Genomic DNA, 25,672 nt, shown 5'->3' with positions numbered 1-25,672 from the left:
GGTCTGATGCAAAGGCAATCTTTTGGTTCTGGTCCACTTAGTCGGAGATGTGTCATGAACACATACAGTCAATATCTTCAAGGTGTGGCACCAAACACTTTGCGATAAAGGTGATGCATTGTCATCGACCTGTGCAACTGGCGATGCGAAGGCAATGCACTGAAGCAGAGGGTGATGCTTCAATCCTGAACTGTGCAGTTGGTGCTGTGATGTCTCATCCTCAGAGTCAGCTGAGATGCATCAAGGATAGATGCAGTGGTTCCAATCATCGCACTGAAGGCGATGCATGGATTTTGCTGGTTCAGCACAGTGAAAGCCACTTCCAAAGGTGCAGGACTGTATTGGCACACCTCTTGGCAGGGAGGGCTCACAGTTGTCAGGAGCCCAGGTGCTGGAGGAAAGTTCCTGGATGTCTTTGATGTCCCAGAGACTTTGGTACAGGAGGCAAGCTGAAAGGCCCTTGGAGTCCCTCTGGGTTTCAGTGGTGTAGGACTAGTCCTTCTCAGGCAGAGAGGGCAGCAGGCAGGTCATGACAGCAGAAAAGCAGTTCTTCCAGAGCAGCAGCCCGGTAGAGTCTCAGTCTTTGTTGCAGCACAGTAGTCCTTCTTCCTGGCAGAGTATCCACAGGTCCAGAAGTGTACTGTTTTAGTAGGGTCAGATGTCCAGTTCCTATACCCAGTGGTGCCTTTTAAGTGGGGGTACCATTCTATAGGTACTAAACATGACATAGCTACTCCTTCTTGATAAGGAATTACAGCTTATCAAATGTGATAGGAATTCTGAATAATTAACCTTTTAGAGGCCCTGGACACATATAGTGCACTTTACTAGAGCCTTATAAATACTTTACATGTGCCAATTGTGGATACACCAATGTTACCATGGTTCAGGGAAGTGAGCACATGCACTTTAACACTGGATAGCAGTGATAAAGTGCCTAGAGTCGTAAGGCCAGCAAAAACAGATCAGCTGAAGTAGGTAAAGCAGGCAAAATGTTTAGGGGAAGACCACCCTAAGGCTGATGGGTCTAACACTTGCCTTGAATCCACGCTTCCCAGAAGTAACTCCTGTTTGAGCTATAGCGACACAACAAGCTTCTGGAGACCTTCCTGCAACTGCCCAACTGACCTGAGAACTGCCTGGACAAGCATGAGTCATGCTGCTGGCATCTGCCAGAGTGAGTCCTGACCCCAAAGAGAAACATACAAATGTTTTGGGCATCTCTTGTTTGCAAAGTGAACTCTGTTTGCCAAATAATGACTGTCTACGATGCCCACCGATTTGAACACTGATTAACTTGCACATTACCATCATATCTCTCACTCAAAGAAAAGGTAATTGAGAGCTCATAGCCAAACAGCTCAATGAGAAGATCTGCCTGCATCCTATTGAAGACTAGTTGCATGCTATATGAGCATTCAACCCTGGCACCCCACTCTCTCTGGTAACTATGATTAAGACCTCCGGTGGTAAATATACATATTACAGCAGTAGTATTGCAAGACAGTGAATAAACAAACTTAAGAGGAAGAACAGATGCAAATCATTTTCCCTCGTGCTCTTATATTCTGTTCTAGATCTGCCAGGCTTGACTCCTTTATCACCTTGACAATGAGCTAGCTCATAATCCATTTCACAAACCCACACCTTGCCATAGAGGAGTATACCCAGGTGACAAACCTTCCACCGAAATATGCCCCACTGCTTCCTAACACACACCATCTGCCCTGACACTCATTTGCTTCAGTGGCCCTTCAAGTAAGCCTCACCTAGCACTCTTCCACTTGCCACTCTAAACCCGCCCTTCATGTTGCACCCATATTACATGCTTGCCTCCCCCCCCCCACAGCTTTTATACAGTTACTCCTGCTCATATTAGTGTTGTGGCCATTTAGAAGCACTACAATGACCATTCATTTGCAGTGTGATATTTAATCAAGTTAGGATGTGAGATTAATTTAGTGTTGCGGCTTTTGTGTGCAACCTGCTTAAGTAGAGACCTTTCTTATTGTATGTAATATGGATCTCAATTAGCTTGGGAGCTACAGGCAGCTCACCACCACCCTTGAAGTAACTCTCCAAGGGAAGCTCATCCTAGTAAATCATTTGAAGGGTTTAATGTACATAAAATAAGACAACATTGCTCCTCCCAAAACCGTTAGAATCGCAGCCAGCCAAACAATTGAAAAGGCCTTATGCTAAGGCACAAACGCACATTGTGTCAGCCTGTGGGGCCTGGAACATCACCATATGTATCTACTCTCAGGCTAGTAAAATCACAAGGAGACCAGGGGCCTGTAGAACCCACTTTCTCAGTCACATTACATGTGTGAAGAAAGGGTAGGAAAAAAGGCTTCCTGCAGTAGCCAGAGCTGTATTTAGCATCACAGTGAGGGCCGATATGAGCCAGAGTGAATCTTTGCGTTGGGTGCATGATCAACCCATGAGTTGAGGAGAACCGGGGTAGGATCCAGAGCTGAGATTCACTTCCAAAACCTCAACAACCTGTGTGTTGAGCATTGTGTTTCTTTTTGATAAACAGTGATATGTCTAGTGTCAAGGACCACCAAAAGTATGTTGTGTCCCATCATACAGGGTGGATCTCTGGCACAACTGCATCTAGCTTAATGCTGGTCCTGGCATATTATTTGCCATGCTTGGCATATTTTAGGCATTCTTTGTCAAGGTTTGCATACTAGCAACCATCACCGATATATTGTGAGCATGCCTGACCTACTTCTGTCCTCCCCTGACATAATGGTGGCTGACCCTGTCATAATAATGGCCACGACTCACGTACTGTGAGCACCCTGTCCATTATTGTGTCTGGCTTTGGCACAGTGGTGCTCTTGATATAGTGGTGAGCATTATTGTCATATTATAGGCATCATTGATGTTACAGTGAGCACTAAGAGCATTGTGATATTAAATCCTGCATTTGAAGCAGACTGTGTCCATGGAAGCATTTGTACATGTAAATAGTTAATGAAAACGACATTTTGATGTTTGGGGGCTATTATTTGTGTAAAGAGAAAACTGGTATTTTGTTGGCAAAAAATATGTTTCTATGTTTCTTTCAGAAAATAAATTTGGAACAGTGAGTTGGTTTGGCTAAAGTGTAAGAGGCATTTGATCGAAAATATTTTTATTTTCATAAACTGATATGCTGATAAAAAACAAAATGATTGCAATTCCAAAGCATATTTAAAGCCGACCCTAAAATTGTAAATCCGGCTGGGTGAGACATATTGCCCTGGTTATGTCTTTTGTGCCAGAGGACGCATGCTATTTTGGAAGTAATTTCATTTGTCATGTTGAGGCATTGCATGTTGATGACACCTTTCATCATGTTAGTATCCCTGCCTGAAATATTTGAGTGCTCATTAGCATATTGCTAATGTATGTGGTCACTACTGTACAGTGATAAAATGTGTTGGTAGCTCGGGACGATTTTCTTGTGCAGAAGTATATTTGTGCTTCTGTAGTGTCCCCCAACACTTAGGGCCTCATTATGACCCTGGCGGTACAGAACCGCCAGGGCCAACGGGGGCGGGAGCACCGCCGACAGGCCGGCGGTGCTCCCTTGGGCATTCCGACCGCGGCGGTAACGCCGCGGTCAGACCGGGACAACTGGCGGTCTCCCGCCAGTTTCCCGCTGCCCAAATGAATCCTCCAAGGCGGCGCAGCATGCTGCGCCGCCTTGGGGATTCTGACACCCCCTACCGCCATCCTGTTCCTAGCGGTTCGCCCGCCAGGAACAGGATGGCGGTAGGGGGTGTCGTGGGGCCCCTGGGGGCCCCTGCAGTGCCCATGCCAATGGCATGGGCACTGCAGGGGCCCCCGTAAGAGGGCCCCGCTAGTATTTCACTGTCTGCATAGCAGACAGTGAAATACGCGACGGGTGCAGTAGCACCCGTCGCACCTTCCCACTCCGCCGGCTCGATTACGAGCCGGCTTCATGGTGGGAAGGTCGTTTTCCCCTGGGCTGGAGGGCGGCCTTTCGGCGGCCGCCCGCCAGCCCAGGGGAAAAGTCAAAATACCCGCTGCGGTCTTGTGACCGCGGTACGGTATTTTGACGGCGGGACTTTGGCGGGCGGCCTCCGCCGCCCGCCAAGGTCCGAATGAGGGCCTTAGTCTAGGTTACATAAGTATTAAATAAATAAATCACCATTAGATGGCCTTTAATGTTTACTCTGGGTCACCCAGAATATCATCTTGAGAGAAAAGGCGTTGTGTTCTTCACAACAGCTGATATGATTATGACTTAAAAATCCCATTGAAAGCAAGGATAAAGACCTACATATCTATATATCGACCCTGGTTTGGTTAGATTTCCTAGGTTGCAAAGTAATCTAATTCCAGAAACTGGAAACCTGCAGGTTTTTAGAATGTTAATGCAAAATATTCGCCATATTCAAGAAGTAACATGCTGCACAGTTTGGCATGTCCCTATTATCAACCTCAATACATGTGCAACATATTTTGCCAGTAATAGAGTGGGGATGAATAATGCTAAGACAATGTTGACTCTTAATTCTCATATCATTTTGTAGGTATTTCACGTACAAATATGGGCACAAACTTACTTTCAACACACTTCACTTTTACATGGAATAAAGCATATTCACATATCCTGACTCTAGGACATACAAACTACTTTTTATCAATGTTTGTTTGTATAAAGAGTTGTTTCTAAAGGTTCCTTATGGATACTGACAGTGGAGGCTGTTGGCCTTTGAAAGTGGTGGGGCGTAGTCCCTGGTTTGAATTCCAATGAGCTTCTTGTTGAAGGGTTCTCTCAAACTTTCTTGCACTAAGGGCCTCATTTACAAAGATTTGGCTTTGGGCAGCGGCACAAGTCTTTTTGCCGTGCTGCCCTAAGCCAAATAGAAAGAGTAGCAATGCACTGTATTTATGAGGTTCTTTGCATTCCTGTCCTTTCCGCCAGCGCCCGTGCACCATTCGTTGCCTAGCGCCAATGCAGGTACTCTTGTTCTGCGTTGTGGCAGGATTGTTTTTCTTTAGGAAGGTGCGCCAAAACAATCCCTGGAGGCGTTGTCCTCATTCTATGTGTGCTACAGAATACAGACAACATGGAAATAGGAAAAAATAAGGAGAAGTGAAAACATTTCTCTTTGTTACGCCTGCTCTGGGGAGGCATAAGGTTTTGGCGCTGCCCCAGGTTGATGTGACTTTGTAAATGCAGCCTCATAAATCCATGAGTGTTGCATGGGAACACCCACCGCAACACCCATGGAATGCCTCCTTGATGCAGAGTAAGGCAATGCAGCATTTTGCTCTGACTTGCCTTACTCCATATTTATGAGTCCATGCAAAGGGTTGCTTTGTGTCGCCTCATAGATACGATTGAGAGGCCTGCACCACTAGAGTGTTAATAAAAGTGATGCTCCGGTGGCTCATGATGCTTTAAAATAACCCTCTAAATTTATTGTCTCACTTTGACTCACTCCGTCTCACTCTGTCCCACTCATTCTAAATTACTCAGTCTTACTGTGTCCCACATACAGTAACACTCAGTTACACTCATTGTCATTCTCTCTCACTCACTCATATTCATTCTCACACACACTTGTCCTTACTATCACTCATTCTCACTCACTCCAACTTACTCCTTCACTGACTCTCTCTCACTTTAACTCAAATACATAGTCACACAGCCATGCTCACAGTGCTGGAATGGCTTAAGCACCTTTGAACACCTGTGTCAGCAATCAAACAATGTCACTTGCTGCCTCAGTTTGTTAATGGATCCCAAGTGGGTCTGCATTTTATTTTTATTGTACAAAGAATGAAAAATTATTCACTCTGCATGCAATGAAAATGGACCACAAAACAAGGAGGGTGTAGTGTAGCTGTGAAGCCCAAAAAGGAGAACTGCCACTGGTCCAGGGACTCCCATCCATCAGACCAGTCCATCCAATCAATATCAATCCATTTACTTATCCACACTCTTTCATCTATCTGTTCATCCATCCTTTCAATCATCCATCCACCCTTTCAATACATCTATCCATCCTGTCTCTCCATCCGTCCATTATCTTCCCTTTGGCTCCTCTATCTATCCACCCTTTCACTCATCCATCTGTTCATCCATCCATCCATTCACCCTTTTACTCATCCATTCATGTTTTCATCCAGACATCCATCTACCCTGCCTTTCACTCATCCACCCATTGTTTCACTCATCCATCGGTTTGATAATTTATCAATATTTTCACTTCATCCATTCATCCACTCATCCATCCCTTTACACTTCCACTCTTCCATCCATCCTTTTACTCATTCTTCCATCCCTCCATCTATCCAGCCATACTTTCTCTCATCTTTTGATCCATCCTCTCGCTTCTCCATCCATAATCCATCCATCTATCCATCCATTCATCATTCATCCATCCACCCTCTCTTTCACTCATACACCCTCTTTCCCTTTCACTCTTCCATTCTTACATCCATCCTTTCACACATCTATCCATCCACCATTTCATTAATCCATCCACCCATCCTTCCTTTTATTCACTCATTCTCCCAAGTTCTTTATGAGCCTTTGTCTGCTGATCTGCAGGCAGGAGAGGCCCAACAAGAACCCTGCCTGTAGTTGCCAAAGCAGGGAGTGGAGTGGGGCGGAGTGGAGTAGGTTGGGGGCGAGGTGGATTTTGACTATGTCCCTGATGCAGAAGCTTAATTGCACACTTATCTCTTGCAGTGCAGTTGTTGTCGGCATCTGGTTCCTTCCTTGTCTTGGGCCTCTATGGTCGAGATAAGGAAGCACTCTGTCCTGCTCAGCTCCATAATGTTTTTTTCAAAGTGAAACCAAATTCAGTACTAAACACATGCTACTACAAGGAGAGAAACCCCCTGCACCCCTCCTACAGCCTTCCCCTCTGTGGTGACCAACAAATGGTTGCCTCCCACTGCTTCCTTGTCCTCATCGGCCAGCCCCACCACCAGCCATTGAAGTGAATGGAGATTTGTAACTCTTCCCAGGGCCATTGTTTATTCGCCCCAAAAGCAACAGGCTCCAAGCAGTTAATCCTTTTCAGCTGCTCTGTGTTAATTTTTCCTGTTCTTCCCTCTCCCACGAAGGTGGCAGGGCAACACCCCTTTTGCCCATAAACACCAGTCACTGAGATGTGTGAACAGCTCAATGCCCCTGTAAAAGACTTGGGACTATGTTAACCTAAATCGTCTTAGTATATGAATGAAAAAGTTTTTTCCCTGGTTGGTGAGCAATACTCCTACACCCATAAATACAAAATCAGTTAAAAAAAGCTAGGGCAAGCAGTAGCTCATATTTCATACAATTGCAATAAAGATAATTTATCTTCTCTGCATTTATTATGTGTTAAATGTGTATTATGTAGTGGAAATCACCAAAAGGTATGTTTAGACTTGAATTAAATGAATTTATTTTTCAAAAAGTTACATACATTTTCCCATTAATATATTAAAATATGTATAATAAAAATAAGTATTTGTATCTATACATTAAATTAAATGTATGTCTTTTTTAAGAAGACAAAATAAATTAATTGTTGGACCTGGCCTTTTTACAAGCTGATCCCCAAACTTGTTGCCTCCTTCCTCCTATTTTTTTCTGACCGGTTGTTGTTGGCTTTTGAACTCTGGGCACTTTACCACTGCTAACCAGTGCTAAAGTGCATATGCTCTCTGTGTAAATTGTACTGTAGATTGGTTTATCCATAATTGGCTATTTGATTTACTTGTAAGAACCTAGTAGAGTGCACTATATGTGCCTAGGGCCTGTAGATTAAATGCTACTAGTGGGCCTGCAGCACTGGTTGTGCCACCCACTTAGCCCCTTAACCTTGTCTCAGGCCTGCCATTGCAAGGCCTGTGTGTACAGTTTCACTGCCACTTCGACTTGGCATTTAAAAGTACTTGCCAAGCCTAAAACTCCCCGTTTTCTACATATAAGTCACCCCTAATGTGTGCCCTAGGTAACCCCTAGAGCAGGGTGCTGTGGGGATAAAAGGCAGGACATGTACCTGTGTAGTTTATATGTCCTGGTAGTGTAAAACTCCTAAATTCATTTTTACACTACTGTGAGGCCTGCTCCCTTCATAGGCTAACATTGGGGATGCCCTCATACATTGTTGAAGTGGTAGCTGCTGATCTGAAAGGAGTAGGAAGGTCATATTTAGTATGGCCAGAATAGTAATACAAAATCCTGCTGACTGGTGAAGTTGGATTTAATATAACTATTCTAGAAATGCCACTTTTAGAAAGTGAGCCTTTCTTTGCGCTTAAATCTTTCTGGGCCTTACAATCCACGTCTGGCTAGGTTTAGTTGACAGCTCCTTGTGAATTCACTCAGACACACCACAAACACAGGGTACTCAGCCTCACTTGCATACATCTGCATTTTGAATGGGTCTTCCTGGGCTGGGAGGGTGGAGGGCCTGCTCTCACACAAAGCACTGCCACACCCTCTACTGGGACCCTGGCAGACAGGATTGAACTGAAAGGGGACCTGGTGCACTTCTAGGCCCCTCTTTGAAGTCTCCCCCATTTCAAAGGCACATTTTGGTATAAAACAGGGCCTCTGCCCTACCACCTCAGACACTTGCTGGAGAAGAAACCTGAACCAGAACCTGCACCCTGCCAAGAAGAACTGCCTGGCTGCTCAAAGGACTCACCTGACTGCTTTCTACAAAGGACTGCTGCCTTGCTGTTGGCCTGCTGCCTTGCTGAACTCTTGCCTTGCTGCAGAAATGCTCTCCAAGGGCTTGGATAGAGCTTGCCTCCTGTTCCCTGAAGTCTCAGGACCAAAAAGACTTCCATCTTTCAACTGGACTCCATGTGTGCCGAAAAATTAGACGCACAGCTTGCTCCGTGGTGAAAAATTCACTGCACGCCGATCCGGAAGGACGCCGCTCGACCCCGCAAGGAAAAGATCGATGCGACGCCTGCGGTGCGATCACACACGCACGGCCTACCTGGACAACGCCGCCCGACTTCCAGAGAGGAAATCGACACAGCGCCTGCCGGGAGGAAGAAAATTCCATGCACAGCCCACCGGAACGACGCGCAGCTGGACGACCAGCCAGGATTCCACCCACAGACCCCGGGGTGTCTGAAAACCCCGTGACCCACAGAGGAGACCTGTCCGCGTGCCGGAAATCGACGCACGTCTTTCCCGCGTGAAAAATAACGACGCAAGTCCGTGTGTGAAGGGGCGAAACCGACGCCCACACCATTTTTCCACGCATCTCCTCCTCTGCGGCCCTTTGCGGAGATTTGCCACTCCAAACCAGGTACTTTGTGCTTGAGAGAGACCTTTTTGCTCTTTAAAGACTTAAGACACTTCATATAACTTTGTAGTGATATCTCTACAATTTCATATTGCATCTTTTATCGTTTTGACCTGCAGATATCCAGATAAATATTATATATTTTTCTAAACACTGTGTGGTGTATTTTTATGGTGCTATATTGTGTTATTGTATGATTTATTGCACAAATACTTTACACATTGCCTTCTAAGTTAAGCCTGACTGCTCAGTGCCAAGCTACCAGAGGGTGGGCACAGGATAATCTGGATTGTGTGTGACTTACCCTGACTAGAATGAGGGTCCTTGCTTGGACAGGGGGTAACCTGACTGCCAACCAAAGACCCCATTTCTAACATATACACTGTAACATTTTTCCAATGAGTTGTTATTTCTATGGTAGGGTGTTTCACTGCCAGTGGTTGGCCAAGTGTGGTACTGGACTTACTCCATCTCTGAGCTAAGGAACATCTACTGCTGTTTTGAATCCCTTTTGGCTATAGTAAATTTAGACGTATAGGCTGTGAATCGCAACACTCTTACTCTTTTGTGGGTGGGTGCATGTCCTTCCCTACACCCTTCCTTACCCCACTCTTAAGCCCTCCTTACTAGTTCATCAATCCCTCTCATTTTGTAGTATGTATTCCCCATTTTCCTGCCACTCCTACATGTTCCTCCCACATATGCTACTGAAATGAAGGAGTATCTGTGCGGAGATCTTCACTGTTTAGATGAAGTCTCACACAGAAATGATAGCAGAGACCTCTGCATGCAGTTTTGTGAAAAGATTTTTGTAGTGGGTTTAGTATTACCAAACCTACTAGAAAATGATGCTTTTGAATAGGCCCCTTAGCCTTGAATTCTGGCAAATCAGTCTGTAAGTATAGCAAATGTTGCCCATAGTTGTGTGTGACCTTCAGGACACGTGTTTGAAACCTGTCAGAGCTAATTTAGGCAAAAATAGAGTGCCATTGTTTGCAGTCGTGGCTCGCACCGTTAATGAGGAGGGGGCAGGGGCGGCGCACAGGGTGGGGAGGTCAGCCCGTGGGAGCTGGTTTAAAAAATAATAATATAAAATAAAAACTTACCTTGCTGCATCGTTCCTCTCCTCCGCCTCGCTGGCACTGTAGGCACAGGCTCCATCCCTGCCCTGCACCAATCCTGACGTTCCTCTGAGCAGCATCAGGATTGACTGGGAGCACCCTGGCTGGGTGCTCCCAGGCAGACTGGGAGCCTGTGCAGGCTCTCCAGCCCAGCAACCGTGTTGCTGGTCTGGAGAGAGACTACAGCACATGTGTGTTTGACTGGCCCGAGACGGCCGGCCAAACATACATGTGCTCTGAGGGTAGTGCTCTGTGCACTCCCCTCCAAGGCTGTCATCCCCTATACTCCACCCCTTTCACCACGATGGAATAATAAACATGGTTTATTATTCCTTTGTGGTGAAAGCGTTGCAGCTTCTTCTGCTGGCGGGGGCGGCACTCTTCACCCTAATGGAGGAGCAAGCCCTGATTGGTAGCACAATCTCTTCTCCACAGCACTTGCAAACTGTGAGCCTAATTCACAATGTGTTTTGTATGAGTAACTGTGTCTCATGGCTGATTTAGATGTGAATGACATCTGAATATGCAGTACGGATTCAAAACACATTTTCTGGGAATTGTTGAGCATCACTCATTTATATCCTAGAATAAGGCCTCACTATTCCTGGAACAGGAAAAAGATATATCACACCTATACCAGGAGTGCTACACAGCTACTCACAAAAGTGCTTGATTATACAAGCCTGGATATTTGGATACTCAAGTGAATTTTCACTTAAGACCTTCCTTACATGTGACTTGTACATTTTGATGGGCCTGAAGTTACTGGGTCCCCTATACTCTGAGGGAAACACACAGAAATTGGTGCAGAAAGACCTTTTCCCATATGTTAATTCAATAGAAACATACATTCCAAATTAAACCATGCACCCTGCCACTCCCTTTGCAATGAAACACAACACCACTTATATGTGTTTGGAAGTGTTTGGCTGCAGTTTTATTTGTTCAAACAGATATATAGCATGTGTCCCCTTCTACTTTATTTGGGGCCATAATTCATTCTGCCTGCTTGTGGGTAACAAAACAATGAGCATCAATGTAATTGTCATCAATGGTTAAGCATCATCATAAATCAATCCATAAAACTAGTCAAGTCACCATAAATCACATCATAAATCAACAGGACCGAATTATTTCATGCTTGTCATACATTCGTCATACATTCGTCCATCTTGCCATAAATCATCCTGTTGGTTAGCAATGTCATTGGAGTCTTTGAGCTGGAGTTTTCTTGGTGTATGTGGGTAATCCTGCAAGTTCTTTTAGGCTTAACTTGCTACCTTCACCCGCTTGGTGTGGTTCCCCCCATGAGGAGGGCCTGAGCTGTGAGTGCAGTGTTTTGTGTACCTCCCATCTCTGATCGCCTTACCGTACTATAAGGCATCCCAAGTTAAATAGCCTAGTCTGCCACCCTACAATGGTTGGTTGTAGCCTTTGAAATCCCTCCCTGAGCTCATCTCCTTTACTGCAAATCCTTGCTCACTGTGACAGTGTCTGTCCCGCTCATATGGAACTCCAGCCTCAACCTCCTTAAAAGTGTTTTTATCCCCCCCAGGGGAATTTAGAACCGCACGCTGTCCCCTCTTATTGGCCTGCAGGGTTCACACCATTTCTCCACCTTTAGGTGTCATCATCGCCTTTTCTTTTCCCTTTAGGTGTGGGGTGACCCTTCCAGCTTCCCCTTTGGTTGGCCTTACTGGCATCGCACCTTATGCCTGGAACTAGGTGTGGTTTAATGCACTAGCCCCTCTAAGCACTCTTTAGGTGCGGGCCTCTGCCTCCGGATTTACAAGGCCCCCCTGGTATTGGTATAAATGGAGTGGGGATATAACAGGAAGTTTGACAGGACATTTGTATTGAGGGCCTTGGACAGAAGCAAGGCACATCTACTGAAATAAAAATGTTCATTGTTTGAAAATGAGAAAAATGCAGCAGATTTACCATAGAAAATAGTTTCAAACTTTGTCCATTAGGCTGAACTTCAGGAGCTTAAAGTACTCTGTGCATGAGCAGGTTAAGGAAACTGATTAAAATTTGGTGTACCCAGGAGAGTGCCTCAGAAGTGGTTAAAGACAGGAATTGGAACAATAGTTTGGGTAGTCAGAAATCAGAAGTACAGGGTTTACTCCAGGTCGTCCTTCGATTGAAATATTTTTGTTTTTAGTTGGGCCTTTAATATTGTAAGCTGGGTGTAGATGAGGTATTTATTGGATAAAACCCACTCTATCAACCTTCTGAGGTAATTAAATTGTATAATAATAACGTGTTGTGTGCATCACTTATGAAGTCTGTATGAAATGTATCATTAAAAAAGTGTTTTATTAAAACAAATCATCATCAAACAGGCCCTAGGGTTGATATGCTATCTGTTTCTGTGACTCACCTTCCTATGATTGCTTAGCACCATGTGTAATTTACGCACCTCAAAAAGATACAGATACCTAACATTTCAAAACCAGTAAATGTTTGCATAACTATAGGGGTAAATTATGCACTGAATAATTTATTAAAATATCAATGAAACACCCTTAATAGGTAGGTACTACAAACAAATTCAAACAAAGTATTTCTAAGCATTTCTTTGTTTCTTTCCTGCTCCTTTTAAAATGTGCTGATACTATGGTGATGATCTCTTGTGTTTTAAAAAAAAACACTCTGAAAAGAGGCTTTTAGCGAATCCATTACTTTGTATTCATTGGCATCATTATTATCTTTCTTGCTTCTTTCTAATTTGGCAGTGTGCAACATGTCACTTTCTACATCACTTCCTCTTCTTTGTGTGGAGCATGGGTGAAGTACAGATTGATTAATCTTAATTAATGTCTGGCCACTCCTTGCCTGTCATTGAGGTACTATTTATTTTTTTTAGGCCATTTTCACATCCCGGGACCACAACCCAACCAGAAGTTACTACATTACACAAGTTCACACTATTTTTTGTAAGCATGGAGATTAAGGGCCTCATTATGAGTCTAGTGGTTGAAAAAGCCAACCGCTAGACTCGGGATGAGGAGACCACCGCAGAGCTGGCGGTCTCCCCAGCTGACCCATTACAAGGTTTTCACTGGGCTGACCGGTGAAATCCAAGGTTTCTGCTGGTCAGCCCAGTGTGAACTGTGCAGTGGTATTGGTCTCGGCTCGACATAGAGGAGAGGCCATTGCACAAGGACGCCCCCAGCAACATTGGATTGTGCTCTGGAGGCCCTTGCACTGCCTGTGCCTTGGACAGGGTCCCCCCTCTGGCCCCCTGCACTTTTCATGGCTGGCGGAAAGTGGGGTTGTAATCAGCCAGGCACCATCATGACTGGTTACATGCTGAACTGCCACCACCCCACTGGGATCCATGAGCCTGGTGGTGGCAGCAGTCCCCTGGCGGTCCAACCACCAGTGTGGTAGACCAGGCAGTCAGACCTCCAGGAGTATGGCGGTGCGACTGCCACCATCGGTTTGGCGGTCCTCGAACTGCCACACTCGAAATAGGGCCCTAAGAAATTTTCCCAGAATCAGAATTGTGAGGGGTAAAAGTCAGTTGCCCATTCGCCCCATTGGTTGGTTAACCCATATTCGTGCAAGGTCGTCCGTTGATGGGCACAGCCTAATTTAGTGTGTATCACTGGCCGTCAGTCAATTTTATTTTCATTTCATATGTTCATTGCCATTAGAACAATAGGTTGGTAGACATACAGGAGAAAATATAAAAATTAACTAGTATCCTTCACTAAAAGGGCCACTGGAGGTCACCATAGTAACACAGACACAGCCCATAAATGTTAATATGAGATAAAGTAAACGGCCTCAATACCGTCCTAGGAGGAAGAGCAGAATAAAAGCATTTGCAAAGCCGGACAGGTCTTGCCTACGCAAGAGTTTTTGGCTTTGTCAATACACTGTTGTATGGCAGTGTGGCTGCTGTGCACCATGGCTATGATTCTGACAGTCATGACCGCATCATAGCGCTTTTGTTTTCTTTCTTCTTAGCCATGATGCACAGCAGCCGCTCTCACTGAGGAGAGACCTGCTGGCTTTTCCAGTTCTTCTTTAACCCTCTCTTCCTCACTACAAGTGTCCCATTAATCCAGATAGTATGATTAACAGGAGTTAGTGGTCCCCCAAGGATTGCTTCAAGGCAAGTGCAGAAACATGGCAGCCAAAGTTTTTTCTGCGGACTTCACAGGCAAAAGCATTGACAAAGGCAATCTGTCATGCCTATGCAAAATCCATGTTGTATACCAGCATGGCTGCTGTTCAGCATGGTCAAACATTAGTGGCGTAGAGGTGAGTGACGTGGAGTGTCATAGAGTAGAGTGGCATAGAGTGGATTATCATGGAGTGTTGTGGCGTAGTGCAGAGTATTGTGGAGTGGTGTGGAGTGTCATGGAGTGGTAAAGAGTGTCCTAAAGTGCCATGGAGTGTTCTGGAGTGGCATAGCGTGTAGTGAGATAGAGTCTTGTGGAGCGTTGTGGTGGGAGTGGAGTGGAGTAGAGTGGAAGGGCATAGATTCAAGAGGCGTGGAGTGGGAGAGCATGTCATGGAGTTGAGTGGAATGGTGTTGAGTAGATAGTCGTAGAGTTGAGTGGAGTAGACTAGAGTAATGTGGAGTGGAGTGGCATACAGGGAGTTGTGTACAGTGCAGTAGAGTGGTGTGTGGTAGAATGGAGGGTATTGTCGTAGTGTGGAGTAGTGTCATTGAATGGAGTGGCACAGAGTGTTGTGGAGTGGTGTGGATGGAGTAGAGTATTGTAGAGTGTAGGGCATAGAGTGGAGTGTTCTGGAGTGGCACAGGTTGTTGTAGAGTGGAGTGACATGGAGTGTTGTAGAATGAAATGGCGTGGAGTAAAGTGGAGTGGCATAAAGGGAGTTGCATATAATGGAGTAGAGTGTCGTACTGTGGTATAGAGTGGAGATGATTTGTGTAGAGTGGAGTTGATTGTTGTTGAGTGGAGTTGCATAGACTGTTGTAGAGTGGAGTGGTATGTTTTAGAGTGGACTAGTGTTGTACAGTAGAGTGCCAAAGTGTACTGGCACAGAGTTGCATAGACTGTCATAGAATGGAGTAGAGTGTTGTAGAGTGGCATAGAGTGGAGTGTAGTGATGTAGAATAGAGTGACATAGAGTGGAGTAGGGTGTCAGAGTGGAGGGGCATAGAGTGGAGTACAGTGTCATAGAGTAGAGTGATGTAGAGTAGAGTGTCATAGAAAGGCATAGAGTGGAGTTAAGTGTTGTTGAGTAGACTTAAGTGGAGTGGCATAGTGTAAAGTGAAATAAAATATTGTAGAGTGGAATGGAGTGTCATATAGTGTTGTGTCTAGAGTGCTGTAGAGTATTGTGACAGAGCATAGTGGGGCATAGAGTGGAGGGGAGTGTTGCAGAGTAGAGAGGTGTGTTATAGCATGGCATAGAATGGAATGGTGTAGGGTGGAGTGGCATGTCACAGATTGGAGGGGTGTGTCATAGAGTGAAGTGGCATGCTATAGAGTGTAGTGGTGTGTTGTAGAGTGGCATAGAGTAGAGTGAAGAGATGCAGAGTAGTGTCATAAATTGGAGCTGAGTGTTGTAAAATGGAGTAGCGTGTCATAAGATAGATTAGACTACAGTGGCACAGAGTAGAATAGTGTTATAGAGTGAAGTGGCATTGTGTGAAGGAAGCATGGTGTATAAGCACACTGACATTACTGACAACACATTTTCAATTGAAATTACCATTACATTTGCACTGACATATAGTCTTACCAATAAAAGTATACAACACACAAATGGGTGGAAATGTCATCACCTAAAGTTTTAAATTGTTTTAATCACATTGAAATATTTGTTTCCACCACACTTCAGAATTACCAAGGCATATGCCTCATTTGAGTTTTCCTACTTCTGATATATTCTGAAATATATGATTGATCATTTCCAGTTATTTAAATTTTGTTGTGTGCTAGAAGAAAAACCTTTCCTTTCACAGAAAGTGTGTCACATAAATCTCCTCACTTTGAAGTTAAACAAAGAAACGCAAACACCAATCTCTCTCAGAAGACAGAGTCTGACATTTGACCTCTGACTTTGATACAGTGCAACTGTGGCAAGATAAGAATAAGGTTTAAGGTCTGTTCACAAAAAGTGAGCACTTGTAGAAGAAAACTTGTGGAAGAATACAGTAAACAGGCTATGCTCCATGGGAGGGACTAACTCAAGCTGGATAGCCTAAAACAAATAAAGTTAGCAAATAGAAGCAAGCAACTATAAGTTGAAAAATACAAAGAAAATGGTAAGCACAGTGTGGAATGCATTCCCAGGGAAGCTTTCAGAATGTCCCCTAAATGTCTTCAGCAAACTAGGCAGCTTGGCATTGGGCAAAAAGCAGGGGAAAACATGTGAGAATTGACACAAGAACACCAATATTCTCATGGTATTGCATACTATTGCTTCATGAAGAGTTATCCGACCACCCTGAAGTAACAGTATGGATCTGTTTGCTTTGCTAACCCTAGCACAAAGCTTACCTTTACCAAAAGACAGCCAATAACAATAATTGGCTAGCTATTGTAAACTTAATTGCATATATGTCATTTGGATCATAGTCAAATTATGACCATGCATGCTATTAGAATAGTCCTTCTTGCATTGTCATATTCTGACAATTTGTTGTGGTACTTCTCATCTGGATGTCCACACATGGCTGATCTACAACATAATGCTTCATTATCTTTGGTACTGGTGCATGTTACAATTAAACTCAGAAGTACTTCTGGCTATGTCTACCAGATGAGGTTAACAGCATGATCCAACAGTTAAACTTCAAGCCAGATGTTTTAAATATTACTTTCAGAAGGAACATGATGGCCTGATATGTATCTTGCATTTAGTTTCAATTGCCATTTGTCTACATGATTATTACCACAGGAAGCCCATGCAGTTCCGAGCCACTGGAACTTTAAAACTGAGCACTTGAATTTGGTATTGTTATAAAAATCACTACCACCACCAAACTCCTGAATCTTGAAGACAGATGTGCCACGTGAAGTCCACATCAATCACATGCTGTCCATACTTTGCAGATCTAAATTTTAAATGGCTTGGCACAGAGGAGTCAGACCTAACCCTGAGGCAATTTGTAAATAATTTGGTCAACACTTCAAATAGTAATACAATGAAAACATACCACAAAATGATCTCACAACAATTTAGAAAAACAAAGTTATTTTTAATAAATAAAACAAGACCAAAACAACAGTAACCCAAGCAGTAGAACCAGGTATATACAGCTTTAAATATTTTATAAAAATAGGGCCAAAAAGCAGAAAGAGACAAATGTTGATATCTGACATCAGACCTGGGCAAAGTCACAAATTCAGTTTGACTGCGATGGAGCACAGGCCAGCTGCAGGGACCCAGTTAGGACTGCCAAGCAAATTACCTTGAATCCTGGTTTGCATATGTTTGCGAGGGTCCATGTCGAAGATGTGTCATGCAGTGGAAGCAAAGCATTGGTTCCAAGATTCAATGAGGCTGCAGGGCGAGGACCTGTGTCATCATCGAGGACCCCATCGATGAGGGCTGGCAATGTGAAGTTTGGGTTGAAGATGCATTGCACAATCTGGGCAATGTGCTGCCTGTGATGTGGAGCCCTGCATTATAGTTGAGACTGTTGTTGAGAGGGATGTGAGGGCCTGCACTGAGGATGCATCACACAGCAGCAGTTCCAATGAGGACAGGGACTGTGACATGATGCGAGTCTTCGTGAGAGGCAAATCCACACAGCACAGTGATGAATCGTTCCACTCTGGGTTGCGCAACATAGTAGATGTGTCAATTCCACTGAATCCACAGACCCTGGCAAAGCACCATTAGCCCACTTTCAAGGGTCCAGGACTGGGGTTGCACCACTCTGAAGGATAGATACACAGATGCCAGAGTCCAGGTGCAGGGTTCAGGGTTGTTGGAGCCGTCTGGTCCTTGGAGTAACTTTGGGGCCGTGGGTTCAACAGATGCAGGTCCAGTCCTTCTCACCGAGGCAAGAGGGCATCAGGAAGAAGGTTAGCACTCCAGGACAGCAGTCCAGCAGAGTTGCAGTCCTTTCTTGACAGAGCATCGGCAGGTTCAGATGTATGCTGAAAAGGAGGTGTTAGAGGTTCCTGTTTGAAGTCCCCAGGCATCCTGCCTTCCCTTTCCTGGCTCCAGACTAACTATAGGGGTTAGGCAGCCCCTTTTATAGTGGCAGGACAAAGCCTGTTTAATTGTAAGTATGGCTATGTCCAGTTCCACCCTCCCATCCTGCCAATGATGGCCCATCCAGGCACACCTACGCTCTCCATTGTGTGCAGCTGTCTAGGAGGGATACACAAAGCCCAATTGTTAGCTATGCCTGGTCATGTGACCCAGGGACAGGCTACCAGCATTAAATGGTCAAGGTATGAAAATGCCAACTTTCTTAAGGTGGAATTTTCAAAATTGTAAGTTAAAATCCTAGTTTACCATAAGAGACGATTTTTTTATTGCAATTCAAAAGACACCAACCGTGAACCGATTACCTGTCTTCATTTGGAAATTACAGCCTATTAAAAGTAATATTGTGACTGCAATTTTATCATATGGGAGAGGTGAGGTAGGCCTTGCAGTAGTGAAAACAAATTTAAGAGGTTCATTTACAATTTGCCAGTAACGTCACAGTGACAAGGATTTTCGTTCTTGCTTGAGTTGAGGTTCAAACCCCCTCAACCAGTAACTCAATTTCTTACACTGACCTTTGTCGTCTATTGTGTTAATTACAGAACTATTCATATTTTCCTATGTGCAAGTCACATTTGTTCAGTGTAATGAAATCCAAAATGTATTGATCCAGGCATGCATAAAAGGAGACAATCTGCTTTCATTCCATAACCGCTAATACACAGGCACCTTTTACCTTTTGTCACTGTGCCTCAGTGTTGCCTCCTGGGGTTCCCTTCATATTACGAGTTTACTTTCATTAAGACTGTGTTTGTGTGCCAACATCATTATCTAAAGTATATTACTAGTAGATTGATGACATCAGATTGTGTATATTCATTCCTTAATACTGTCACTGGCCATAGCTGCATGTTTTGCCATTTTGTGTCACGTTGCTGTCCTAAGAAGTAAAACCTATTCCTGACCACGAATAGTATGACCAGATTTTTTTTTCTTTTTTAGTCCCCAAAATCTGCTTTCATCAGTGCAGCCAAGAAGGCGAAGCTACGATCTAATCCAGTGAAGGTCCGCTTTTCGGAACAGGTTTCAGTGGGTGAGACAGATCCAGTAAGTTATTCTCTTATTAATCATTGTACTGCAAATAAAGACTGTTCTTCAAGCATTCTAAAGAATATGAATTTCTGGCCTTGGAAAGGGTGGGCAACTGGGCATGTGCAAATCTCTTTTCTAGGGAAGACTATTTTAGTGTTCTTTGGTGTCTGCAAAAGGTCTTCTGATGTCTAACCAGCAACCCTTTAATTAATGAAAATTGGACAGTTATGTAATAATTAGCATCAAACGATAGAAACGATATTCCAGAGTTTGATCTAGAGGAAGCTTCTGAAAAGCTACTTTGTTTATTTATTGTGACCCGTCCCAGAGATCTATGTGGTGTAAATATTTCCCCAGGGCCTCAGTAGTTTTCCTTGTTAGTGTGCAGTATCCCTGCCTGCGCCCTGGTGATGTTTAGAAAAGAAAAAATATGCTTTTGTGATATTCTGTACATGTCATGCAATGAGTCCTTGTGATGTCTAGAATATTAAGATGTTGCTAAGGTGGGTTTCTGTGTCAGAACATCACCTCCAATGACAGTTGGTGATTGCGGTAGCTGACTGGGATTTCTGTATCTCCTGAAGTTTCATTAAAAAGGCACTTTGTAACTACGCTCTGTGTGGTAGCCTTCAATTCAGAACTTAACATTGCCGAAGAGCGACATGCTTCAGAAGGTCTTGACTTCAATCTACAAAGAAAACCCAATACGTCGACAAACTTCCAGAACCATTTAACTGTGAGCAATGGCACTCAACTTAATTGTGGGTTGGGTAAGATCATTTCATGTTGGGCGTGAGGCGTTGTGACAGTGTGAGAGTGCTTGGCCATAAATAAACATTTGGGGGGTCATTCTGACCCTGGCGGCCGGTGGCCGCCAGGGCCACCGACCACGGGAGCACCGCCAACAGGCTGGCGGTGCTCCCACGAGCATTCTGACCGCGGCGGTTCAGCCGCGGTGTAGGAGGCTGGACTGGCTTGTAGTGAGTACCAAGGGGTACTTGCACCTTGCACCAGGCCCAGTTATCCCTTATTAGTGTATAGGGTGTCTAGCAGCTTAGGCTGATAGATAATGGTAGCTTAGCAGAGCAGCTTAGGCTGAACTAGGAGACGTGTGAAGCTACTACAGTACCACTTAGTGTCATATGCACAATATCATAAGAAAACACAATACACAGTTATACTAAAAATAAAGGTACTTTATTTTTATGACAATATGCCAAAATGTCTTAGAGTGTACCCTCAGTGAGAGGATAGGAAATATACACAAGATATATATACACAATAGCAAAAATATGCAGTATAGTCTTAGAAAACAGTGCAAACAATGTATAGTTACAATAGGATGCAATGGGGAAACATTGGGATAGGGGCAACACAAACCATATACTCCAAAAGTGGAATGCGAACCACGAATGGACCCCAAATCTATGTGACCTTGTAGAGGGTCGCTGGGACTATTAGAAAATAGTGAGAGTTAGAAAAATAACCCTCCCCAAGACCCTGAAAAGTGAGTGCAAAGTGCACTAAAGTTCCCCTAAGGACAAAATAGTCGTGTTAGAGGAATAATGCAGGAAAGACACAAACCAGCAATGCAACAACTGTGGATTTCCAATCTAGGGTACCTGTGGAACAAGGGGACCAAGTCCAAAAGTCACAAGCAAGTCGGAGATGGGCAGATGCCCAGGAAATGCCAGCTGCGGGTGCAAAGAAGCTTCGACTGGACAGAAGAAGCTGAGGTTTCTGCAGGAACGAAAAGGGCTAGAGACTTCCCCTTTGGTGGACGGATCACTCTTGCCTTGGAGAGTCGTGCAGAAGTGTTTTCCCGCCGGAAGGACGCCAACAAGCCTTGCTACACGCAAATCGTGCGTTTGGCGTTTTTGGACGCTGCTGGGGCCCAGGAGGGACCAGGAGGTCGCAAATTGGACCTGAAGAGAGAGGGGACGTCGAGCAAGACAAAGAGCCCTCACTCAAGCAGGTAGCACCCGGAGAAGTGCCAGAAACAGGCACTACAAGGATGCGTGAAACGGTGCTCGCCGAAGTTGCACAAAGGAGTCCCACGTCGCCAGAGACCAACTTAGAAAGTCGTGCAATGCAGGTCAGAGTGCCGTGGACCAAGGCTTGGCTGTGCACAAAGGATTTCCGCCGGAAGTGCACAGGGGCCGGAGTAGCTGCAAAGTCGCGGTTCCCAGCAATGCAGCCCAGCGAGGTGAGGCAAGGACTTACCTCCACCAAACTTGGGCTGAAGAGTCACTGGACTGTGGGGGTCACGTGGACAGCATCGCTGGATTCGAGGGACCTCGCTCGTTGTGCTGAGAGGAGACCCAAGGGACCGGTAATGCAGCTTTTTGGTGCCTGCGGTTGCAGGGGGAAGATTCCGTCGACCCACGGGAGATTTCTTCAGAGCTTCTGGTGCAGAGAGGAGGCAGGCTACCCCCACAGCATGCACAAGCAGGAAAACAGTCGAGAAGGCGGCAGGATCAGCGTTACAGAGTTGCAGTAGTCGTCTTTGCTACTATGTTGCAGGTTTGCAGGCTTCCAGCGCGGTCAGCGGTCGTTTCCTTATCAGAAGGTGAAGAGAGAGATGCAGAGGAACTCGGCTGAGCTCATGCATTCGTTATCTAAAGTTTCCCCAGAGACAGAGACCCTAAATAGCCAGAAAAGAGGGTTTGGCTACCTAGGAGAGAGGATAGGCTAGCAACACCTGAAGGAGCCTATCACAAGGAGTCTCTGACGTCACCTGGTTGCACTGGCCACTCAGAGCAGTCCAGTGTGCCAGCAGCACCTCTGTTTCCAAGATGGCAGAGGTCTGGAGCACACTGGAGGAGCTCTGGACACCTCCCAGGGGAGGTGCAGGTCAGGGGAGTGGTCCCTTCCCTTACCTTTGTCCAGTTTCGCGCCAGAGCAGGGGCTAAGGGGTCCCTGAACCGGTGTAGACTGGCTTAGGCAGAATTGGGCACATCTGTGCCCAACAAAGCATTTCCAGAGGCTGGGGGAGGCTACTCCTCCCCTGCCTTCACACCATTTTCCAAAGGGAGAGGGTGTCACACCCTCTCTCAGAGGAAGTTCTTTGTTCTGCCATCCTGGGCCAGGCCTGGCTGGACCCCAGGAGGGCAGCTGCCTGTCTGAGGGGTTGGCAGCAGCTGCAGCTGCAGTGAAACCCCAGGAAGGGCAGTTTGGCAGTACCAGGGTCTGTGCTACAGACCACTGGGATCATGGGATTGTGCCAACTATGCCAGGATGGTATAGAGGGGGCAATTCCATGATCATAGACATGTTACATGGCCATATTCGGAGTTACCATGGTGAAGCTACATATAGGTAGTGACCTATATGTAGTGCACGCGTGTAATGGTGTCCCCGCACTAACAAAGTTCAGGGAATTGGCTCTGAACAATGTGGGGGCACCTTGGCTAGTGCCAGGGTGCCCTCACACTAAGTAACTTTGCACCTAACCTTTACCAGGTAAAGGTTAGACATATAGGTGACTTATAAGTTACTTAAGTGCAGTGTAAAATGGCTGTGAAATAATGTGGACGTTATTTCACTCAGGCTGCAGTGGCAGGCCTGTGTAAGAATTGTCAGAGCTCCCTATGGGTGGCAAAAGAAATGCTGCAGCCCATAGGGATCTCCTGGAACCCCAATACCCTGGGTACCTCAGTACCATATACTAGGGAATTATAAGGGTGTTCCAGTAAGCCAATGTAAATTGGTAAAAATGGTCACTAGCCTGTTAGTGACAATTTGGAAAGAAATGAGAGAGCATAACCACTGAGGTTCTGATTAGCAGAGCCTCAGTGAGACAGTTAGTCACTACACAGGTAACACATTCAGGCACACTTATGAGCACTGGGGCCCTGGGTTACCAGGGTCCCAGTGACACATACAACTAAAACAACATATATACAGTGAAAAATGGGGGTAACATGCCAGGCAAGATGGTACTTTCCTACACAACCCCCCCCCAAACGAAGGACAATAAGACTAGCCATGACCTGATGAGTCTTCATTGTCTAAGTGGAAATATCTGGAGAGTCCATCTGCATTGGAGTGGCTACTCCCAGGTCTATGTTCCACTGTATAGTCCATTCCCTGTAGGGATATGGACCACCTCAACAATTTAGGATTTTCACCTTTCATTTGTTTTAGCCAAAGTAGAGGTTTGTGGTCTGTCTGAACAATGAAGTGAGTGCCAAACAGGTATGGCCTCAACTTCTTCAGAGCCCAGACCACAGCAAAGGCCTCCCTCTCAATGGCAGACCAACGCTTTTCTCTAGGGGTCAACCTCCTACTAATAAAAGCAACAGGTTGATCCTGGCCCTCAGAATTAAGTTGTGATAGGACTGCCCCTACTCCTAATTCAGATGCATCAGTTTGGACATAGAATTTTTTTGAGTAACAAGGGCTTTTCAAGACAGGTGCAGAGCACATGGCCTGCTTCAGCTCCTCAAAAGCTTTCTGACAGCTTGCTGTCCATAATACCTTTTTTGGCATTTTCTTGGATGTGAGGTCATTAAGAGGGGCTGCAATGGAGCCACAGTTCTTAATGAACCTCCTGTAATACCCAGTGAGGCCTAGGAAGGCTCTCACCTGAGTCTGAGTGGTAGGGGGAACCCAATCAATAATTGTTTGGATTTTCCCCTGAAGTGGTGCAATCTGTTCCCCACCAACAATGTGTCGCAGATAAACCACCTTACCCTACCCTATCTGGCACTTTGAAGCCTTGATAGTGAGGCCTGCCTTTTGCAGGGCCTCCAAAACTTTCCATAGGTGGACCAGGTGATCATCCCAGCTGGAGCTAAAGACAGCTATATCGTCCAAATATGCTGCACTGAAAGCTTCCAGCCCTTGCAGGACTGTGTTCACCAACCTCTGAAAAGTGGCAGGTGCATTTTTCAAACCAAAAGGCATTACAGTAAACTGGTAATGTCCTCCAATGGTAGAAAATGCAGTCTTAGGTTTAGCATCTTCTGATAATTTGATCTGCCAATACCCTGCAGTCAAATCAAAAGTGCTTAGATACTTGGCAGATGCCAGTGTATCTATAAGCTCATCTGCCCTGGGTATAGGGTGAGCATCAGTTTTGGTTACCAAGTTGAGACCTCTATAGTCTACACAAAACCGCATTTCCTTCTTTCCATCTTTAGAATTGGGTTTTGGTACCAGTACCACAGGAGAAGCCCATGGACTGTCAGAGTGCTCAACCACTCCCAGTTCCAACATTTTCTGAACTTCTTGCTTTATGCAGTCCCTGACATGGTCAGGCTGCCCATAGATCTTACTTTTGACAGGTAAACTGTCTCCAGTATCTATAGTGTGCTCACACCAAGAAGTGGTGCCTGGCACAGTAGAGAAGAGTTCTGAAAATTGTCCTAGGAGATTTATGCAATTGTCTTTCTGCTCAGCAGTAAGACAATCAGCCAAAACTACACCTTCCACAAGAGCATCTTGTTCTGTGGAAGAGAAGAGATCAGGTAGAGGATCACTGTCTTCTTCCTGTCCCTCATCTGTTGCCATGAGCAGGGTGAGATCAGCCCTGTCATAGTAGGGTTTCAGGCGGTTGACATGGAGCACCCTAAGGGGACTCCTGGCAGTGCCTAAGTCAACCAAGTAGGTGACTTCACCCTTCTTTTCAACAATTGTGTGGGGTCCACTCCATTTATCTTGGAGTGCTCTTGGGGCCACAGGCTCCAAGACCCACACTTTCTGCCCTGGTTGGTACTGAACCAAAACAGCCTTCTGATCATGCCATTGCTTCTGGAGCTCTTGGCTGGCCTGAAGGTTTTTACTGGCCTTTTTCATGTACTCAGCCATCCTTGATCTGAGGCCAAGTACATAATCCACAATATCCTGCTTAGGAGCTTTTAAAGGTTGTTCCCAACCCTCCTTTACAAGTGTGAGTGGACCCCTAACAGGGTGTCCAAAAAGAAGTTCAAAGGGGCTGAAGCCCACTCCTTTCTGGGGTACCTCCCTGTAGGCAAAAAGGAGGCATGGTAGAAGGATATCCCATCT

At 45.3% G+C, this 25,672-nt stretch overlaps 1 protein-coding gene across 1 annotated transcript in view; it reads left to right on the top strand.

The window, feature by feature from the left end:
• Positions 1 to 25,672, top strand: part of FRMPD3 (FERM and PDZ domain containing 3) — a 791,901-nt gene that overhangs the window by 254,520 nt on the left and 511,709 nt on the right. The window contains exon 4 of the mRNA XM_069213582.1: positions 19,574 to 19,678. Coding sequence (XP_069069683.1) covers positions 19,574 to 19,678 — 105 coding nt within the window. The remainder of the gene's footprint in view (positions 1 to 19,573; positions 19,679 to 25,672) is intronic.

Source organism: Pleurodeles waltl, chromosome 2_1, assembly GCF_031143425.1.
Source record: "Pleurodeles waltl isolate 20211129_DDA chromosome 2_1, aPleWal1.hap1.20221129, whole genome shotgun sequence".
NCBI lineage: Eukaryota > Metazoa > Chordata > Amphibia > Caudata > Salamandridae > Pleurodeles > Pleurodeles waltl.
This window is presented reverse-complemented; position numbering and strand designations above follow the sequence as displayed.